The 23,332-nt window shown below is 41.1% G+C and overlaps 1 protein-coding gene across 2 annotated transcripts in view; it reads right to left on the bottom strand.

The window, feature by feature from the left end:
- The window catches only part of itpr3 (inositol 1,4,5-trisphosphate receptor, type 3), a 277,430-nt gene that overhangs the window by 250,783 nt on the left and 3,315 nt on the right, over positions 1 to 23,332 (bottom strand). For both annotated transcript variants that reach the window (XM_043716798.2, XM_043716799.2), the window contains exon 2: positions 10,771 to 10,841. In XM_043716798.2, the coding sequence (XP_043572733.1) occupies positions 10,771 to 10,841 (71 nt within the window). The remainder of the gene's footprint in view (positions 1 to 10,770; positions 10,842 to 23,332) is intronic.

The following is a 23,332-nucleotide window of genomic DNA, read 5'->3' as shown; positions in this document are numbered from 1 at the left end:
TGTGTTGGAGGTGGGAGAAGGGGTCGTCAGAGGGTGGGCGAGAGTCTTGATTGAAGAAGAAGGCACGGAGGCGAAGGCGGCGGAAGAATTGTTCGGTGTCACTCCGTGTATTGAATTCATTGACCCGAGAACGTGTGGGAACGAAGGTGAGACCTCTGCTGAGGACTGATCTTTCATCCTCAGAGAGGGGCAAGTCTGGAGGGATGGTGAACACACGGCAGGGCGGGGAGCTAGGACCTGGTGTGGGACTGGAGCTGGATGCGGGGGCGGGGTTAGGCCTGGGGGCGGGGACAGAGGTCGGCGTGGGGGCGGAGTTGGACATGGTGATAGAGACCGGCGGGGGGGAACCTACCGACTCCCACAGCTACCTGGACTACACCTCCTCCCATCCTGCCCCCTGTAAAAACGCCATCCCATTCTCCCAATTCCTTCGTCTCCGCCGCATCTGCTCCCAGGAGGACCAGTTCAAAATACGTACAACACAGATGGCCTCCTTCTTCAAGGACCGCAATTTCCCCCCCGACCTGGTCGACGGTGCCCTCCACCGCATCTCCTCCACTTCCCGCTCCTCCGCCCTTGAGCCCCGCCCCTCCAACCGCCACCAGGACAGAACCCCACTGGTCCTCACCTACCACCCCACCAATCTCCATGTACAGCGCATCATCCGCCGTCACTTCCGCCACCTCCAAACAGACCCCAGCACCAAGGATATATTTCCCTCCCCTCCCCTATCAGCTTTCCGTAGAGACCACTCCCTCCGCGACTCCCTTGTCAGATCCACACCCCCCACCGACCCAACCACCACTCCCGGCACCTTCCCTTGCAACCGCAGGAGGTGCAACACTTGCGCCCACACCTCCCCCCTCACTTCTCTCCAAGGCCCCAAGGGAAACTTCCATATCCGCCACAGATTCACCTGCACCTCCACCCACATCATCTACTGCATCCGCTGCAGCCGGTGTGGCCTCCTCTATATTGGGGAGACAGGCCGCCTACTTGCGGAGCGATTCAGAGAGCACCTCTGGGCCACCCGGACGAACCAACCCAACCAACCTGTGGCACAGCATTTCAACTCCCCCTCCCACTCCACCGAGGATATGCAGGTCATTGGACTCATCCACCGCCAAACCACAACAACCCGACGGTCGGAGGAGGAGCGTCTTATCTTCCGACTGGGAACCCTCCAACCACAGGGGATGAACTTGGACTTCACCAGTTTCTTCATCCCCCCTCCCCCCACCTTGTCTCAGCCGGATCCTTCCAGCCCGGCACCGCCTTCCTGACCTGCAGTCTTCTTCTTGACCTCTCCGCCTCCACCCTACTCCGACCTATCACCCTCACCTTGACCTCTTTCCACCTATCACATTTCCAACTCCCCTCCTCCAAGTCCCTCCTCCCTACCTTTTATCTTCTCCTGCTGAACACTCTCTGCTCATTCCTGAAGAAGGGCCTGTGCCCGAAACGTCGAATCTCCTGTTCCCTGGATGCTGCCTGACCTGCTGTGCTGTTCCAGCAATAAAGTTTCAATCTTCAAAAAACTTAATCAAGTTTGTGAGACATGATTTCCCATGCACAAAGCCGTGTTGACTATCTCTAATCAGTCCTTGCCTTGCCTGTCCCTCAGGATTCCCTCCAACAACTTGCCCACCATTGACATCATGGTCACCGTTCCCTGGCTTGCCCTTACTACCTTTCTTAAATAGTAGCACCACGTTTGCCAACCTCCAGTCTTCCGGCACCTCACCTGTGACTATCGATGATATAAATATCTCAGCAAGAGGCCCAGCAAACACTTCCCTAGCTTCCTACAGAGTTCTCGGGTACACCTGATCAGATCCTGGGGATTTATCCACTTTTATGCATTTCAAGACATCCAGCATTTCCTCTTCTGCAATATGAACATTTTTCAAGACATCACCATCTATTTCCCTACATTCTATATCTGCCACGTCCTTTTCCATAGTAAACACCGATGCAAAAACTCATTTAGTATCTCCCCCCTCTCCTGCAGCTTCACACAAAGGCCACCTTACTGATCTTTGAGGGGCCCTATTCACTCCCTGGTTACCCTTTTGACCGTAATGTATTTGTAAAAACCCTATGGATTCTCCTTAACTCTATTTGCCAAATTTATCTCATGTCCCCTTTTTGCCCTCCTGATTTTCCACTTAAGTATACTCCTACTGTCTTTATACTCTTCTAAAGGATTCACTCAATCTATCCTGTCTATACCTTATAAATGCTTCCTTCTTTTTCTTATCCAAATCATCTAGCACAGAGAGCCAGAAAGTTACTTCTACTCATGGCCTATGACTAAATTTAGAAAAATATTTTACTGCGATGATCTAATAATAAAATTTCCTATTCCAGTCCTAGTTTTGTGCTACTGTCTCACAGTCTGAGGCTCAATATCCTGAAATCTACTAATTAGCACAATCATAAAATTTGCATCACCACAGATCTACAGCAACTGTCTCAGGGTTATTATTCATTCATGGATTGAGGATATCGCTGACCAATCCCTAACTGCCCAGAAGGCATCTCAAGAGTCAACCACATTGCTATGGGGTCTGTCAGTTTCCTTCCTTAAAGGACACTAGTGAACCAATGGGTATTCCAAAAATTGTCATCACTGTCACCCTTACGCTCTTAATTTCAGATTTTTATTGAATTCTAATTCCACCATCTGCTGTGGCAGGATTCCTTCCTGGGTCCTCAGGACATTATCTAGGTCTTTGGATCAATGGTCTAGCAATAATACCACTAGGCCATCACCCTCCCTGAGTTGATAGTGAGTGGTAGCCGGAAAGTACATGAAAAAGAGCAGTCTGTTCCTCTACTAATGGCAAACATTGTATGGCCACAACGGGGTGGGTAGTGTTGTCACTGCCTGTGATTTATGCTCATCCCCTTTCCATGTAAGAATCTGAAAGGGGCCTTCAACCAATCAACTGTGTCCCCTCAGATTGGAGCCAATCCCTCGTGCCCTCAGTATGAACCTCCCCCCTCAGACTGGTGGCTCCATCCCTGACCCTTCCCATCCGATGGAACCCTCCCTCTGACTGGATCCCTCCCTTCAGTCCCCCCAAATTCACCCCCACCCCCGAGATCAGAGGCTACCTCTTACCATTCCCCCTCAGTTTGGAGGAGCCTGCCCACCCCAAACCCGCCCTCAGGTAGGGCTGAGGCTATGTGTGGGTTGCTAAGAAACACTGTGCTCCCTCAACCACGCTCACCTCATAACAACGAACGAGATTTAAAATAAGTTTGAACAACAGCACTTATGTTTTGAAATTCTACTTCACGAAACATGATATTTTAGTTGTTGAAACTGCATTTCAGTTGAAGTGGTGGGATATTTACATAGTATTAGCATGTTGAAATGGTTGCAAAAAGTGACCCAAGTTATATTATTTCTGTTTCACTTATTAAGATGATTAAGTAGGCAGCAAGCCAGAATCTTTAAAGAATCTGGAGAGTTCAAATAAAATGAGATGACATGTTCAGCCTTTGTCGTCCGAGTAAAGAAAAGGTTCACTGTTCAGAAATGTAGGTCAGGATTGAATGCAGAGGTGGTGGCCTCACTGCTGACTGGAAGGTCAGGGGGAATCTGCTTCTTCCAGAGCTATCTTGCATGGCTCAGACAGTCAATAGATCAAACCGAACACATTAACGAGGTTACGCTTAATTACCAGTCATCTATATTAAAGTTGGCTATCGTGGTTCAGAAAGGCAGATCAGCACCATATTCTTCAGGGCAAATGGTGGTGGGCAATAAATGTTGGCCTGGGGTCTTGTGGCCCAGTCAAGAGTGTGGTGCTGGAAAAGCACAGCAAGTCAGGCAGCATCCAAGGATCAGGAAAATCGACGTTTCGGGCAAAAGCCCCTCATCAGGAATGAGGCTGGGAGCCTCGGGGGTGGAGAGATAAATGGGAGGGGGTGGGGCTGCCGGGAAGGTAGCTGAGAGTGCAATAGGTGGATGGAGGTGGGGGTAAAGGAGAGGGTGGAGCGGAAGGAAAATGGACAGGTGGGACGGGTCACGAGGATGGTGCTGAGCTGGAAGGTTGGACCTGGGGTAAGGTGGGGGGAGGGGAAATGAGGAAATTGGTGAAATGCACATCAATGCCCCAGGAGTGAAGGGTCCTGAGGCAGAAGATGAGGTGTTCTTCCTCTAGGCGTCAGGTGATAAGGGAGTAGTGATGGAGGAGGCCCCAAGACCTGCATTTCCTGGGCAGAGTGGAAGGGGGTAGTTGAAGTGTTCAGCCACGGGGCCATGGGGTTTGTTGGTGCAGGTGGCCTGGAGATGCTCCCTGAAGCGCTCTGCGAGTAGGCGTCCTGTCTTCCCAATGTAGACGAGCCTGCATCGGGAACATACCAGATGGCCTCCCTCTTTGAAGACTGCAATTTCTCCTCCCACGTGGTTGATGATGCCCTCCAATGCATCTCATCCATATTCCACACCTCCACCCTCAAATCCCACCCCTCCAACCACAACCCCCTGGTCCTCATCTTCCACCCACCAACCTCCATATACATCGCATCATCCTCTGCCATTTCTGCCACTACAAACGGACCCCACCACCAGAGATATATTTCCCTCCCCACTCTTATCTGATTACCATAAAAACTGTTCCCTCTGCGACTACATGTCAGATCCACGCTTTCTAACAACCCACCCTCCCCTCCCGGCATCTTCCCCTGTCACCGCAGGAATTACAAAACCTGCGCCCACACCTCCCCCCTCACCTACGTCCAAGGCCCCAAAGGAGCCTTCCACATCCATCAAAGTTGCATCTGCGCTTCCACACGTGTCATTTATTGTATCCGTTGCTCCCGATGAGGTCTCCACTACACTGGGGAGACAGGATACCTACTCGCAGAGCGCTTCAGAGAACATCTCCGGGACACCTGCATCAATCGACCCCACCGCCCCATGGCCTAACATTGTAACTCCCCATCCCACTCTGCCAAGGATATGCAGGTTCTGGGCCTCCTCCATCGCCACTCCATTACCACCCAACACCTGGAGGAAGTTCAGGACCCTCCAACCCCAGGGCATCAACGTGGATTTCACCAATTTCCTAATTTCCCCTCCCCCCACCTTACCCCAGTTTCAACCTTCCAGCTTAGCACCATCCTCATGACCCGTCCCATCTGTCAATCTTCCTTCCCAACTATCCACCCCACCCTCCCCTCCGACCTATCACCTTTAACCCCCCACCTCCATCCACCAATTGCACTCTCAGCTACCTTCCCCACAGCCCCACCCCCTCCCATTTATCTCTCCACCCCCAAGGTCCCCAGCCTCATTCCTGATGGAGGGCCTTTGCCTGAAACATCGATTTTCCTGATCCTCGGATGCTGCCTGACCTGCTGTACTTTTCCAGTACCATGCTCTTGATTCTAATCTCCAGCATTTGCAGTACTCACTTTCATCTTGTGGCACAGTGCCAATTTCCCGAACTCTAGGCCAGTGTTTAAATCCCACTGTTCCAACAATATGGTCATGTCTGAACAGACTGATTTAAAGCAATATTAAAATGCTGACTTGCCAGCAATGTCCATGCAGCATTAGGAAATTTAAAATAAAATTCAGGCAAGGGAGTAGACAGACACTAAAAAAAAAGCCACAATCTGGAATGAAGATAATGATAGAAAACTGGTCAACACACGGGTTAGTTCTTTCTTCTAATATCATAGAACCAAAGATTACTGTGAATGCACAATCATTTTTAACCATTAGATTGCAATGCACCTTTTCACAAACTGTCAAGGTTTATGAGCAATGACATATAATCCATTGTTATTTGCACTTGAATGAGCAAACCGTTTCCTGGTTCTAATAAAGGTCTTTTTGAAAACGTGTTTAGCGGCTTGACATTGAGTCCATTGCACCAGTGTTGCTAATTACTGGCACTTACTGGTTTAGAATGCAATATTGCAGAAATATCTAGGCGGTAAGCTCTGAAACTTTGCCCATGAACACTGCCACCTCCGTATACCACTTTGCCCTCTTTTTCTGGGGGTGCATGGAGCTGTTTAGTTCAGTTGACGAGATATACCAGCATTTAGTTCCAAATAGTGCAAACAATGTAAGTTCAAATCCTCATTCCATCTGAGATAGACTTAGGACTTGCCTCATTGCCCTTCCTTCTGAAATTGGAAGCTGATGACAAAGCACCACTGCCAGGAAGCCAGCTCAGGATGAAGCATCAGCAGATGATGAGTCAAGGGCCAGCCTTTAGGCACAGCACACATGACATGTCATTCTCATTTATTAGTCATCAACCAACACATTAATACAATTGGACACTTGAACTCAGCATACCTCCTAACTCCTTTCACCAGTAATGATATTTCTTGCTCCACCCTACAAATGAATTTTATCACTTAAAAATAGTCAGCTAAAACATGCCCAAGCATTACAGACTTGCAAATTTGAAGAAAGACTTGACGAGCTGTTTTCTTTCACATGAACAAAGATGAATAGGAATCTTTGGCACTTGCAAAATTATAAAAGATTTTAAGACAGTACTGAGTGATGTCTGCTGCCTGCCCATTCAATACCAATGGAGCCATAAACTAGTCATTGAAGAAACTAAAGCAAAACTATAAATATATCTCTTTGTTCAGATGGTGATTAGAACATAGAGTACTGACTTTTGTTGTGTGGTATGACAGCAGCATTTGAAAATAAATTAGAAATGTATTTGAAAAGTTCAAATATAAAGCAGTAGAAACAAAAGTTAAGGAAATTGGAGTACAATTGTAAATGTTAAAATTGGCATGCTAAATCAAATTGCCATCTGTGAGGGCAATTTTTAATTATAGAAGAACTGAATAGTTCAGAAAACAAAAGTTAATATTTTATGCTTTACTAATAAAAAATGACCATCGTCCTTCAGTGTCTTCCACTTTTCTCAGTATTAGACTTTGCTTCCTTCTCTTTTTTTTTCACATGTTTCATTGTTTTATTCATTCTTCATTCCCAATATGGAGCCACTCTTGATGGATGTGATCTCCATGTTCTTACTGCTGCTTGGTGTCTTGCTATTCATTAACATTCCTGTCAGGAACTGCATGATTCACTATCTTACAAATATTTATGACCACGCCCGAATTCTCTCCTTACGTCCCTCTGGTTATACAAACAGATTCGCAGCCTGAGAGCAGCAGATTCAGTCTGGTCAGATGGAACCTGCGTATACTTTGTGATTCCTAGTTGGCACTTTAACTAACCTGTTTAGCTTGACATGTATGTGGCAGCGTAAAGTTTGAAATTTCAACATTGTTCAGCAGGTAGGTGAGAATGTCTGCCCGCTGAAACAGAAAACAGAATTGAAATCAGATGCTCTCTGATCACAGTGCAAATTAGATTTTGTTTCGCACTAGAATTGTGCTGCTTGGATATCAAGCTAAAGCAGCAGGTGAGAGCAACCTCAAGGGAATCTCACTCCAGAGCCAGGCCAGACCTTGACCACAGATTTATAATTAGTTTATCATTGTCACGAAGCTGAACTTGCTTCGCACAAACATTAAAGTACAGTGCAAATCATCCTGAGATGTTGCATAGCAAAGCAAAACCTGAGTACCATAAATTTGTCTTGATTATCACCAGCTTCTAAATAGTTAATGCCAGAACTCTACTGATTTAACAACAAACCAATTGCTGCAAAGACTTTTTTGGCTTCCTAAAGATAGTATGCAACCACTAAACTCTCCCCACTAAATCCCATGGAGAAAATTACACAAGCTGCTTGTCATTATGGAAAATATATACAGGGTGGCACAATTACTTTTCCCTTGTTTTTAGGCATCCTCCTACCTCCCTTCCACGCCAACTAACCTCCGCACCAAGGCAAGCTATCGGTTATGATTTTCCATATCCTCTGACTCACTGTGGGTAATACGACAGGAAATTCACTATTTATGTATTGGTATTAATGTAAAAGATGTCAGTTTTTGAATGACTGCAAACAAAGTTCTGTGGCAATTTTGTTTAAAAATCTTGCCTTAAACAGGATACAAGAACTTGATTATGAGATGCTGCAATAACAGAGAGATTGTGATAAATACTGTGCATGAATAAAATTAGTGAACAAATTAAGTGCCACAAAATTTGTATAGTATTTTTCTAAATGTCACTATTAAATTGAAAATCGAAGTGTGGATGAGAGTAGAATAGAATTAAACAACAAGGAAGCTAGCCTAAAAAACTGTCTTTACTGAATTCTTGGAGAAGCAAAAGTATTAATACTGGATTCAGATTGGTCAAGGAGCCATAAAATGAGACTCCCTGCCTCCACTCCTGATGAAGGGCTTTTGCCCGAAACATTAATTTTCCTGCTCCTTGGATGCTGCCTGACCTGCTGTGCTTTTCCAGCACCATGCCAATCTAGACTCTGGTTTCCAGCATCTGCAGTCCTCACTTTTACCTATAAAATGATGTGGTCAATTGATTATGCTATCTTGGTAAATAATAATTAGTAGAATGTGTCACAGGGACTTATTTTCTAGTCTACAGTCTCATTTTCATGATTGCTGGCTGAAAGGAAAGGAATTTTTTAACATCTAGCTGGCTATATGGTTTTCATTAACTACTTACATTAGTACTAACTCATACAAAGATCTTCATTGGTTTTAAAGACCTTTGGCACATTCTGAGAACATGAAATGTGTGGAGATGAAAGCTTTTTCTTCCTTTTCTTTAATGTCAAAATTAGGCCCTGACATGTGTCTTGATTGAATGCCACAACTCAAAGGAACTCGTGATCACTTTGGTTGTTCAAAGGGTAAAATTGATGGTGGTTGGGGTGTAGCAGAAGATTGGGTGTCTTGGTTTAGGACTGAAATTTTAAATCAATGCCAAAAGGTTTTAGAAAGCTTCACAATGCTTAGGTAGAGAGGCAGGAGGCTGGAAGAACATAGCAAGCCAGGCAGCATCAGGAGGTGGAGTAGTCAATGCTTGGAGTGTAACCCTTCTTCAGGAGTGGGTGTGGGTGTAAGGGGAGCTGCAGATAAAGGGGATGGGGAGGGGTAGGGTGGTGAAGTGGGGATGGGGGAACAGAGGTCGAGGGTACAACGTGGTGGTCGATGGAGGAATGAATCTGGTTGGTGGTTAGAAGGAAGGGTCAATGAGAGGAATGGAAAGGAGGGGCTGAGAAGGGAGTCGGGGGATGGGAAGGGATGGTATCTGAAATTGGGAGAACTCAATGTTGAGTCCTCCAGGCTGTAGGCCGCCCAGGCGGATGATGAGGTGTTGTTCCTCCAATTTGGAGTTTGATTTGCTGTGCCAATGGAGGAGGCCAAGGATGCTCATGTCAGAAAGAGAGTGGGAAAGGGAATTAAAATGGGCAGTGACTGGGAGGTCAGGTCAGCTTCTCTGGGCCAGGCTGAGATGCTTGGTGAAACATTCCTTCAGTTTACATTTGGTCTCACAATGCTTAGGCTATTATAAAAGTTTAAGAACCAGCAATGCAGTGTAACAACAGCTAAGTAGTTAACTTGGCCAAAGCACATTTATCACGTATCTCACTGTTAAACAACAGGTTAATTCTCTGAGAACAGGATCCTTATACTATAACAGTGGAATTCCATTTGAAAAGTTAGTTTGACAAGAACAAGAAAAGGGCAGACAAGAAGAGACAATACTCACAATCACTACTGCCTGCAGAAAATGGGAAGGTCAGTATACGAAGTGGATAAGATTGAAAGTTGCTCGCTTTTACAACAAGTATAAGCTAAGCTAACTTATCAAAGTCATTAAATTGGACAGTAGCATTGAATACAAAGAGCAAGTTGAACCTTGCTATCCCAAAGTGACCCTGAATGCTGAACATGAATGATGTAAAGCAAACAGCAGTTAGCTCATGCTAAAGCACAGCATTTGCAGATATAATTTAAATCTTACCCATTAATAGCATCTGCTTAAATACTTTTCATAATCCTACTCTTGTGTTATATGAAGCTACAACATCAGGTTGGAAGCTAGAAATTTTATGGCAAGTAACTTATGTCCTGAAACCCCAAAGCTGTCTACCACCTACAAGGCCCACCTCAGAAGTGTCATGGAATATTCTCCAATTGTTTGGATGGCTATTGTTACAATGACCCTCTCCAGAAGCTCAGAACAAGCCAGGACAAAAACAGTGCAACTGGTTGGTACCCAATCCACCACCTTCAACCTTCATTCACTCCACCACTAACGCTCAGTGGCAGCAGTGTACCATCTACAAGACGCACTATGCTAACTCACCCAGGCTCCTTTAATAGCGTCTTTGAAACCTGTGATCTCTGCCATCTGGAAGGCCAATGGCAGATGTGTATGGCATCCTGCCGCTGACAATATTGATTCAGAAGGCCTCATTAGAACAAGCACCCTCTTCTACGAGGAGGACAAATAGGAACTCACATGGAGACATTTGAGATTAAAGTATTGGCATCCCCTGAATTATGTCATTGTTCAGGCTGATGGTCTATATGTTGTGTGTATTACTTGATCCATGCAGAAGATAACATCTACGAGACTGATCATCAACTTGTTCATTATTAAAGGAACATCGCCCATCATTGAGCCACAAGGCCCAAAGTCCAAGAGGATTAAGATCAATGTATCTCTAAAGCAGCTTAACCAAAGAGAGAAATTAGTAAACCCTGTCTACTAATTAGATTAGATTAGATTCCCTATAATATGGTAACAGGCCTGCTTATCAACACATTATCTACAATCTTTACATTTCATGCAATGTTATGTGATAAAACTAAATTTACCTCTAAATTTTTTGGGAGGATTTTCCAGATCTCCAGCCCCTGGCTCAACCACACATCTGTCATCCACCAATCTGCAAAAACAATAAATATTTTTAAAATGTAAGGACATCAGTTTCTGCTCGATATGATCTAGCTGAAAAATTAATTAAGGTTGTAATTTAGATCCTTTGTCATTCTGAAGCCAAGTGTATTTAGATAAAGAATAACTGAGGCAAACAATTTAACAGGTCACAATTTAACAAGGAACAGATACAATCAAGATGGTGAGGATTGCCCAAACCTGACAGCATGTAAATGAAGTTAAATCATCGGATAGTAATTTTAAAAGTACTTTGCAAGATAAAATGATTAAACACCCAATGGAATAGCAATATAATTGCACCATCAGAACTTTCATTAAAATTATTGGACTTCATTTAATTAAATCAACGACTACATTGACATTTCGATGAAGTTTATATCAAAATTGGAAGAGATACATTCGAGCAGCACCGTCCAAATCTTTTGGATTGAATTTTCTAACATTCCAACTAAAAATACCAAAATGGAAGCCCAACATTTCCCTCATAGAACTGCCCACCAGAACGCTGAGTTGTTTTACTGTGTTAAGAGCGCTATGTGAATAAAGATGTTGTTGCTGGACTAACCAACATGGAGACTCATGTTCAAAAGGTGGCAGTTTCCATTGGAAGACCACACTGATTAAAATCTCAAAAAATCACAGAAATAGTAAGATCCAGGTTACTCAGTTATGTTGGATATTATCACATTTGTTGATAATTAATTAGAATAGCCTATGTTGCATAGTTAGTCACCTTCTCAACTTTGTACCAAGTAAATGGGCTCGTTTTCAATTATTTCAAATATAGCCATGACTAAACAAAGATGTTTCATGGATTACAGTTGTACAGCATACTCTTTTGGGCAATCCAAATTATATGCAAGTAAACATGTCCACTCTGGAAGTTGTTGATGTCAAGCTGTCACATTCTCCCCGTGTCTGCGTGGGTTTCCTCTGGGTACTCCGGTTTCCTCCCACAGTCCAAAAATGTGCAGGTTAGGTGAATTGGCCATGCTAAATTGCCCGTAGGTGAAGGGGTAAATGAAGGGGAATGGGTCTGGGTGGGTTACACTTCAGCGGGTCGGTGTGGACTTGTTGGGCCACAAGGCCTGTTTCTATACTGTAATAATCTAATCTAAAAAAAACACGATACTTTGCTTTGAGTCACTTTTAAAATTCCATTACAAAATCTTTTCATTTATACGTGATTATAAAGCTGGAAAGATCAATGACGGCAGCACAACAACCAACTATTGTGAGTCTGAAGTAGATATTGGAATGATCGAATTGCAATCCCTGCAATCAGATGAGATGGATAATAGGCAACAACACCTATTTAATGTAGTGAAACCTTAAATCCCTTCAGATAAGCATCAGACAAAAATTGACACAGAACCAAAGAAAGATTTGGAATGGAATGAATGAAAAATGGAAACATTTAAGAAGAACATTCTTCATGACTGAAGACACCATCATCAATGATGAGGCAAAGAGAGTAGAAGGTGCACAGGAGGTCACAGTTAGATGAGTGCAGAGTTCTGGCAGATTAAAGATAGGAATGGCAAGACCGTACAGAGATTTAAACACAAGAATGAAAATTTTAAAATTAAGGCTTTGGTGTACTGCAGGCTAATGAAGGTCATTGAGCATATGAATGATGGGTAAACATGTGTGTGTCAGAATACACAATTACTGTATTTATTTTCAATGTATTCAACAATCATAGCAATATTTTTCAAACAATCACAACAATAATAAACAGCTATTAGTTTGATTCCATGGATATGTTAATTGTAGGATATAGCCAAAAAGCTTTAGGCATAAAATATGAAAATACTTGATTCCCTATAATCTGAAACCCTGCACAGTTGTTCTTCATATAAACTGAGATCAAATATTGTTTAATATTGCAGTTTTTCTCTGTATGGTTGCCTGTTACTATGGTAATAATGGTAATGTCATATCCCAGAGTGAAACTTTGCTCTACAGACTGTACATTTATTTTTTGCAATTTGGTTACTGTGATTGTCAGTTAGTGAACATATTCACAAGAGGTTGACAATGCACTTCAAACAAAAGATCAAAGTTTATTACATCGAAAGGAAAAAAAAAGTTACAATATATAAGAGCTAGTTGAAATTGTATTATTACAAATATCAAAAATAAATGTGCAATCTTTTTACCCACAACAACAATCTACAGAAACTCAAACATCAGTGTAGGGTCACTCTGTTGCCACTTTACAGTTCTTTGCTCAGTGCAAGTGCTGTACTTGGTTTCTTTCTGCCATACATCTGCATTCATTTTGATGCAGTATTTCTAACTTAACGATCTCTTCATGAGACCCTTAAATTGTTTACATTGTTTAATTACTCATTAGTAAGTGTTCTTTAAACTCATGAATTTACCAGCCTTGTAGGATGACTTCCTCTCTGACACCTTATAATTTTATTTCTAGGACTTTTTTTTCCCTTAAAGACTTTAAACCACTCAGAATTTTTCTTCTGCCCTGAGTGTTTAGGAGACTGCTAAACTGCACTGCTCTCTTACAGGCCTTTTCTCTCTGAGTGACCTGCTTGTCTTTGAAAGAATCTTGCATACTCACTACCTTTCTAGATTTTTTTCTAAAAAGAAACTTGTTTTCATTTTCTCTCTATCTCCCTTGTCTAAGATATGTCATCGCTAGGCAACAATCAATTTTTTTCTCTACTCTACTTTTATTTCTGAAGCATCTCAAATGTTTTTAAAAGCTGCATTTAAATGCATGCATGCAAATTTTCAGACATCCTGCTTCCACTGAAAACTAAATGCTAAAAACTAACAGTCCTCCTTAACAGACACAATATTGAAAGAAACTTTATACATAAAGCTTTAAATAAAAGCAAGAGACTGTGTATGCTGGAAATCTAAAGCAAAAATAGAAAATTCTGGATAAACTCAGCTGGTCTGGCGATATCTGTGAAGAAAGAAACAGAGATAACATTTTGAGTCCAGTCTGATTCCTCTTCTGTTCAAAGAAAATCATATTGGATCTGAGACATCAACTCTCTTTCTCCATCACACGATTCTGGCAGGCCTGCTGAGTTTCTCCCACATTTTCAATTTATAGTTTAAACTTAAAGCTGCATGTGGTTCTGTCCACTTTAGAACCTAAGTTTCCAAGTCATAATATTATATCATAAACTGTCATCAGACCTTGTAATTGTATATAGCTTTTCACAGGATATAATAGACTTTTCTAGCTTTTGAATTATCCTCTTCTTTAACAAGGACATCAATTACAAACGCTAGAAAGAATTCTCAGACAAAATCAGGTCACAAGCAAAGAGAGATCATCTGGTCTCGAATTCTGATTCAAACCTTAAATAGAAATTAAAAATTTGGTTTAATAAGATTGAGTCATACACTTTTAAGCATCTTGACCTTTAAGATCAAGTTGTTTTTGTGGCTTCTTTCATGTAAAATAAAACCTCAGTCCTTCCTAATCATCAATAAAGGACTCTGAACCAAGAAAAATGCTGGCATCCATTTTTGTCTCCACTACTTTATTGAGCAGTTGTTGATTCCAGTATTTCTTCATAGTTCAAACACCTAACACTGTCCATCAGCCTTGTGCCAGTTCTTCACCCAGCTTCTGGTGCTTCAATAAATCACATTTTTAAGCAAGCAGAATTAAACATTAATAAAACAATGTTACGGAGAAGAGACATAGCAGTTAAATTAAATGGAGTGCCTCTCTTAATAATGTACTAACATTAGATGATAACATTTTGAAGCAAGAAGCTATTTATTTGCACGTAGATACATAAATAATTATAGCTAGTTCTGAGCTGGCTACTGTTGTATTTCTAATAATATTACAAAGCTGGAGGTAGAGAAGAAAACCAAACATCTAAAATATTTGTTCCATAAGAAGCTGTCTGTGTGGGAGTTTGCATATTCTCCCTGTGTCTGCGTGGGTTTCCTCTGGGTGCTCCGGTTTCCTCCCACAGTCCAAAGATGTGCAGTTCAGGTGGATTGGCCATGCTAAATTGCCCATAATGTTAGGTCAATTAGTCAGAGGGAAATGGGTCTGGGTGGGTTACTCTTCGGAGTGTCAGTGTGGACTGGTTGGGCCGAAGGGCCGGTTTCCACACCGTAGGGAATCTAATCTAATCTAAGATGCAAACATTTTGTAAAAAATATTTATTTTTACTCCTTAGCCATAAGGTTGAAACGCATAATAAAGAACTACCAATCTCCAGCAGTTCACACAACAAGTGGTAAGTCTAGACTTTGAGTGTCCACAGGCTATTCAGAAAGGGTGGGGCATCATCAAAGTTAAGTCTGATCCTGTTCTCACCGAACAGCCATACATCACTTTTCTGACAAGAGTCATTGAATTGCAATCAGAAACAACTCTCCCATGGTAAGTGGTGCATTCCCCACTGTTGTGTCAACATAGATTAGTTAACATCAGCACAGGCTGGGGAGCGCATCTGACTCCTTGTCAATCAGATGAGCATTTGACTCAAATAAGGAAGTTGTTTACCTCCCAACACACTGGAATAGTGGCGCTAACAGGGAGATCAGTACATTTTCAGAACTTTTATTTCAGATACAAAGTCATGTACTTTTGCAATGCAGCATGACATTCTGGGCAAGACATGTTACCCAGCTATGGGTAAGAGTAAAGACAGGTCAGGGTGAAGTGTAGCATACCAGTTTATAAGCACCATCTTGAACCATTTCCCTGGAGGCCAGGTCAGGACCCACAAGCAGGACGTGGCTAAATGGTTAAAGGACCAATTAAGGCCATTGATCAGGGATCAATTAGAATTTTGTTATCAATATGTTAGTCCTCCACCATATCAACAGCACAGCATATATCTGGAGGGAGACTTTTGGTGGCAAACCAGGGAGGGACAGGGCTGCAGGATGCTTCTAAAGCCCAGAACTCCAGTCATGGCCCATCCTGTCAAGGGGTAACCCTCCACAAAAGGGTTATAAGTGCTGGGAGAGAGTCACTAATTTGAGCTACCCTGTCTTGGTCCCTTACTTGTTATGGCAAGCTATTGCTCCTTCAATGCTGCAAGGCCTCCTATTGTTCCTCTAGATTCAAGAACTTTCCTGCACCCTCGGGCTAATTCTCCAAAAAATCATTGTTAGGTTCCTAACACGCAATGGGATTTGGGTCTATTTTGAATTTGGCCCCTCAAACTAAATCAGCAAATCCTACCTCATGCATTTATATTGTGGCATGGTTTTTACAGTTGGCAGACATTCCAATTTCAAGTACTGATGATTTCCTGCAGCCCCCTTTAATAACCTCTGTCAAGCTGTGCTGGCTGTCCAAAGGAAAACCAAATTATTGTTGCAGTAAATATTTTTATTAGTGCATTATAATGCAGATAATGCAAGAGTTAACAAATGGAAAAATACAAGAATCTCTTGAAATATCTGAAGACCTTGTTATGAACTTTCAAATGTTTACGTACGCAGCATTTTGAATTTGCAGCTAGTGCAATGGTAACTGTAGTGATTGGAATCAGCACCAGAAGGATTTCATTGACAATGAGATCCTTGATTGGGGTTGTTAACCTGGGCCAATCATGACACCCTGTCTGACAAAATGAAACAGGAGATTGTGGTGGCACGGTGGCTCAGTGGTTAGTACTGCTGCCTCACAGTGCCAGAGACCCAGGTCCAAGTCTCACCTTGGGTTGACTGTCTGTGTGGAGTTTGCACATTCTCCCCATGTCTGCGTGTTTCCTCCGGGTGCTCCAATTTCCTACCACAGTCCAAAGATGTGCAGGTTAGGTGAATTGGCCATCCTAAAATTGTCCATAGTGTTGGGTGAATTAGTCAGAGGTGAATACAGGGGATGGGTCTGGGTGGGTTGCTCTTCGGAGGGTCAGTGTGGACTTGTTGGGCCGAAGGGCCTGTTTCCATACAGTAGGTAATCTAATCTACCCTCCCTGGCAGTGTAATACAGACCTCCACCACCTTCTGGGCGAAAAAAGGTTTAAATAAAAGAAACGGGAGATTCAGAAAGTCTCCTCAGTCTAGGGATTAACTTTGACCTGGCTGGTCAGAACACATGAACTATGGATATATAAATAAAGGGTGACTTGCTAACAGGATAGCGGCCTTTATGCAGTTACTTTAGTAACCAATGTTTGTAAAGGGAATTATTTTACATCAGTTTAGATATATAAAGCACAAATATTGTGTTGGTGTGGGAGTGGTAGTTCCTCAGAATTAACACTTGCATAGGGAGTCTTTAAACATGAAGAGGTTATTGCACTGCAACTCGTAGCTGATCAGGAATTGTTCTGCACATCACTTATCAGGACATCCAAAAGATTTACAGATTGACAGTCAACCTGTTTGGCTGCATTGTACAACACATTCCACAGCCATCAAGTCCTGTTATGGGTTTAAGCACAATGCCCTGGCCCAGAGTTGGATATATGACCACAAAAACTCCAAAAACAGCTGAAACAGAATCATAAAACCATTCCTTCCTTGGAAGCAAAGCAGAGGAACAACTAGAGCCACAATACCCAAGTTGCTCAAATTAACAAATGTCCTTTAAATCTTTACTTATCCAACATGTCATTCAGTTGTACAAATTCAGGTAAGTAAAGATTTTCAGAAGAATTTGAAGTCAGCAAAGAGAAATGTAGTATAACCCTGGGGAAGCAAGCTGTGCATCCATTGTGCAAATTCTTAAAGCTCTAAAAGATATTCAACTGTTCACTATTTTAACAGAGGCAATGATCCATTTGTTATCAAATGCCTAAGAAAATATTTGTATAATAATATTGTATCACATAAGTTCTGAGCAATGTTTTTTCTTTAACTTGTTTTGATGTAAAATATCAAACATACTATCACAACTCAAGATGGATGAGTTATTGACCTCCATTATGAATGCAAAGAATTTATGGAATACATAAGTTTTGCTGAATCATTCAATTTATTTTCACTCCATTACTTTGAAATAGAATTTAATGAGCAATTTCAATTACATATTGAAATGTTGAGACTCAGAAAACTTTAGCCGTGAAGAACTTCACAATTAAATCCATACTGGCCCTTTAAAGTTAAAATTAGTTTCTGAATCAAGCTATTGTGCTTTATAAAATTTCTTTGCTATAAATCAAGTCCTATGTCCTTTGATCAGAGAATTTTTAAATCAATCAGTCAACCAGTTTGAAAAAAGATATATTTCAGATGCCATATGGTCAACAAACTACTTTGGTATATTTCCACTCTCTTTTCCTTCAACTCCAATGCATTTCTTTTCAGATCCTATAAATATGCCAGCCTCACAAATGAAATTCATATTTGAAAATTTAGAAGCAGGTTGATTTTTCCTTATAAGTACATATTTTTGTGACTGGTGACACTCTGAATTTTTTCAGTGACTTTACTACTCAGCCAACTGGCCAAAAGTGATGGCATTAAAGCTTTAATGTCAATCCATAACTGTAGCTCCATCAAATTGCAACAATAAAGACATAAAGCAATGTCTCCTTTCATCCAAGCTGATGAGTGCAGGTATAGGCTGGAGAGGGTAGGGAAAAGTGTGGGAAAGGAATGGGTACTTTGAATGAAATTCATTCACAGATTATTAGAATAATTAAGAAATCAAACGAATATATAGAGCAGCAAAATAAAAGTAAATAAACTGGTCAGTCCTTTTTCTGGTTCACAGATTTTTGATTGACAACTAGGTACTTTAAAACTAAAAGATATTATTAACAAATAGAAGAGGAAAGAGGTTTTACATTAATCCTATGCAATAGTTAGTCTTCATTTGTGAAAATGGAACATGAACAAAATCTAACAGACCAGCTTGGCAAAGCTTGGCAATGTTTTTCTCCTAAGATCATTCATTATTCTCCACACTGCACTCTCCAGAAATGCCAGAGTGTTTTGATTGTGCATTCAATTCAGATTTAGATTTAAATTCAGGGTACGTAACAGAAGAAACAAATGTCTGAGGTAACCAGCCAGGAAAATTAAGAGATGCCATTTTCAGGGGCATTTAAGACACAGTTATATCCTGTACTGGGGTAACCAGAATACAAGTAGAACAAACTTGAGTTGATTTCAAGTTTTTATTTCATGAGTAATTAATTTTCAATTGTTTTGGTTTCAGTTTTTCCTTTGCTGTGATGACATTTACACCACCTTTGGGATTCCAAAACCCCAAGGTATCTCGTCATCTTAGTTGTGTCATTCCCTTTGCAGCTCTCAGCTCTATTCTTCAATGAAATAGTATTAATTAGTTTCACTTAATTCCAATACAAGAATACTATTCTTTAGCATAGAACCACTCCTATTAAAAACTTTGCCAGCAGCTAGTTAAATTTTATAATCCTGTCCCTCTGGGTTGTGAGTTCACAGTTCTAAGTCTACAACTTTAACTCCTTGAAATATTCATGTTCTATTCCTCAGTCTTTGAGAAATGAAGAACTCCAGATTTTTGGTCATGTACAAAAATATTGTCCATCACATTCTTTAAGCACCTCATCTCTACTAAAGGTAAATCAAAAAGAGGCTATTGCTTCATGCATTAAACTCTCCATGCTGAAAACATAAAATGAAAGCATCTTCAGTCAATTTAATTCAAAATACATGGTTTACACAAATTTATCGTAATATTTTTAAATCGTCAATCAGAGTAAAAGGTTACAAGATGAAGGAACAAAATTCCAATGTGAATGAGTGCTGGATATTCACAAATATATGACCATATGAATATGCTTTGCATCAAATACACAGTGCAACATTTGACCATATTTAGACATTTTTATCAGAAGACAAAATGAAAGTCGAGTAATAAAATTTTCCAAACACAGATTGAAAATAATTGTGGATTCTAACACTTTTATATATTTTACCCAAGTCCCCTTTGAGAAGTTCAAATGACCTTATACTGCACATTTCACTACTTATAAGTTATTATTAACTAATTTGTTCCATCTTGTCAAAATTATGACTTAAAGATTAAACAAGTTTAAGGTTGTTTGTAATATTACAGATCACTTAGACATACACAGATTCAGACAGGCCAATGCAAAAAGCAAATAAGAAATTGTTATGTACCTTGTCATCTACTTATATCTATGTTGTAACCTTACAAGCAAATACTTCAGAAAGAGAGATAATTCATTTTTGTCAGGGTTTACACACAATGAATAAGACCATTGAAACTCAATATGATTAATTTCCTCTGTTGGGAAATAATCATTCTAGGTCATAGTACAGAGTGAACATCCTCTCAAGTGTGAATCCAAACACTGAGCATCAGCAGTTTTTCTCTTTGAATTTTGTGGGTGATGGTGAAGCCCTGACACCACAGCCTAAATCAGAAACCAACAAATTTGGCCAATTGAATGATTTGGTGTTGCATACTACTGGCAGCTACTAATTACGATTGGCAACATAGCTTTCCCCCACTCTCAGAGCAGCCAGCCCAAATAGTAGGCCAGCAGCTCCATTATAAGTGATGGCTATCGCTGAATCTTCAACGCCAGGGAGAGAGCAACTTAATTGTAAGGTGCTCTTGAAAAGCTAATGTGAAGTTGGGGGCACTATTGTTGACAGTGCAGCCATTGTCACTAGAGGGTGGGAAGATGGGGTGGCACCTTGGTATAACATGGAGTGCCAACAAAGTAAGGCTTCCACCCTATAAAACCGACTGGGAGACAACAGGGTTTCATTGGCTGTCTCCTCATGCAACAACAGACCATTGTAAGTAAAATGCCTACAGAGTAAGGATGTGGCCATCCAGTCGGCAACTGAGCAACCAACTTTACCATAACTGGCAATATGACAAGGCAGCAGGCAGATGTCAGGACCTCTTGACATACTCCTCCAACTATTTGCCAGCATTCCTACCTCCCAGTCTGTCACCAATTAGCTTAGAAAATTCTCCTCTTCACACGCCAATTTAGTTCTGGTCCGATGTTAAGACATATGCACTTTCCAGCAGGAATCAATGAGTAACAGTAAGAACTCAAAACCCTGGAATTTCCATCCCTTCTTTCTTCTCTAACTTCCTAGCGTTCTCTCCCTCTGTCCATCTCCCTTTGTCTCCTTTTCATTCCCTCCATCACTTTCTCTCACCTTTCCTCAATAAGTCGCCTTTGTCTTAGCTGCTTCCCCTATTCCACCTGCTCTCCCATCCCATTCCTCCAAGGGTACACACATCGTTTATAATATTCTTGCTGCTCTTGCAGGTATTGTCCAATCCAATGCAGCCAGAAATGAAAGTGAGCCTTACCTAGTCTGCAGAACTTTGTATCAGATGTTGCATCACATTTAACAACGATGCCATCAATAGAAAACAATGTTATTTTACATTTTTAGAGCATAGTCTCAGAACAAATGGCAAACCCTATTATAGCTGAGATGAGTTGGAACGTCTTCACTCAGAGGGTGGCAAGCCTTTGGAATTGTGTAGATTAGAGGGATTTCCAGATACTAAATCCATCAAGGGACTATGGGGGTAAGAGAAGATGATAGTGTTGACGTAGATGCTCTAAAATGGCAGAGCAGGCCCAAAGGGCTGAATGGTCTACTCTTGCTCCTACTTCCCAACATGTTTAGAACTGAAAAACTAACATTAGCAAAAAGAATTATACTTAATTAAAATCCTTAAACCATGATATAAACAGATACTACCCAGAACTGCAGAATACTTTACATGTCCTATAATTTTGCTAAATTCATGGAACATTCAACCAATTATAAGTCGGTGAACTTGACTGTGACAGCTTAACTTGTAAAATTCTAGCAGGGATAATTATGATGAGAAATACTGTGCGCAAAAAATCTACAAACTTTCCCAAATAAATTGCTGCTTCAGAAAATCAATTGTCAATCTGTGAATGCTGTGTTACTTTTCTTGAAAACTGTTTAAATGCGTGCTTTATATTTCATAGTTCCGCTTTTCAGCAACAAATGTTTTATATGCCTCTGAATTTTTCTTTGGAATATAATTATAAGTCCTTCAAAGAAGCCTGCATTCATGTCCAATGACTCATCAGTTTAGTTCATGATGATACAAGTTGATGCACTAATACAGACAATTGAGACATTTATTCCACAAAATAGGGCTTTCATTTTTCCTCTTAATTATGTTCTCCTTCCTGAATAGCACAGATTCAAACTGATCCATGATTCTATATGCCCAGGAAATCATATTAATATTAATGAATACTGGATAATCATGACCAATTGTATTAGTAAATGTAATTAATTCAGCTTCCTTATATTGTCAGATAGAGTAATTAATTGAATACAGTTTGCCATTGCCTGCTATGAAACACACATTATATCTCCACAATGGTATCATTCATGTAAGGCCAGAATTTTTTTATTGTAGTTGCTTTGGTTGCATGAGTAAGGACTTAAAGACCCCAAAGTCCTTAAATGTATAATCAGATAAAAATCACATGGCATAGCAGTTTAGAACTTCCAGTTGTATGGTCAGTTCAAGCAAGCTAACTGGAACAAATTGCAGAATAATCAGTGGCTCACATTGTTTAGCATCAGGCACTCATGGTACATTTTATCTATAAACACAGTAATTCTAAACATCATATTTCAGTAACTTGACAGTATTTTAAGGGTTTTCTCATCTCAAGGACCTAGCCTGTCCTCAACAGAGTATAGAGTTCTGGATTGACAAATGCCAATCTACTGCTACTTACTTCAGTAAATAAAACAGGAGGGTCATGAAAATTTGTTGATTGAGGTAGCTTTAAGTTAAGGCTTCAGAAGTTTTTTGAAAAAAATCCAAGCCATGTCAAACATGGCGACAGCTTAGCAATACCATTGCTGGGCTATAATCCAGAGATGCCAATAATGTTCTGGGGATCGAGGTTTGAATCACACTATGGCAGATGGTGAAATGTGAATTCAATAAAACTCTGGAATTAAGAGTCTAATGATGACCATGAATCAATTAGTAAAAAACAAGAACTGCAAATGCTGGAAACCAGATTCTAAACTAGAGTGGAGCTGGAAAAGCAGTTCAGGCAGCAGCTGAGGAGCAGGAAGACCGACGTTTCAGGCAAAAGCCCTTCATCGGGAAGCCCCTCATACCTGATGAAGGGCTTTTGCCAGCAACGTCGATTTTCCTGCTCCTCGGATGCTGCCTGAACTGCTGTGCTTTTCCAGCACCACTCTAATCATGAATCAATTGTCAGGAAAAACCCAGCTGGTTCACTATTGTCCTTTAAATTGCCAGCTTACCTGGCCTGTCCTACATGTGACTCCAGGCCCACAGCAATGTGGCTGACTCTTAACTACCATCTGGAACTGACAATAAATGCTAGCCTAGCCAGTGATGCTCTCATCCCACAAACGAATATTTTCTTTAAATTAAAACTAGAGGGCATAGGTTTAAGGTGAGAGGGAAAAGATTTAAAAGGGACCTAAGGTGTAATGTTTTCACACAGAGGGTGATGAACATTTGGAAGGAGCTGCCACAGGAAGTGG

Source organism: Chiloscyllium plagiosum, unplaced genomic scaffold (genome assembly GCF_037043375.1).
Source record: "Chiloscyllium plagiosum isolate Xiang-an unplaced genomic scaffold, Cpla_swu_hap1 HiC_scaffold_26, whole genome shotgun sequence".
Lineage (NCBI taxonomy): Eukaryota > Metazoa > Chordata > Chondrichthyes > Orectolobiformes > Hemiscylliidae > Chiloscyllium > Chiloscyllium plagiosum.
This window is presented reverse-complemented; position numbering and strand designations above follow the sequence as displayed.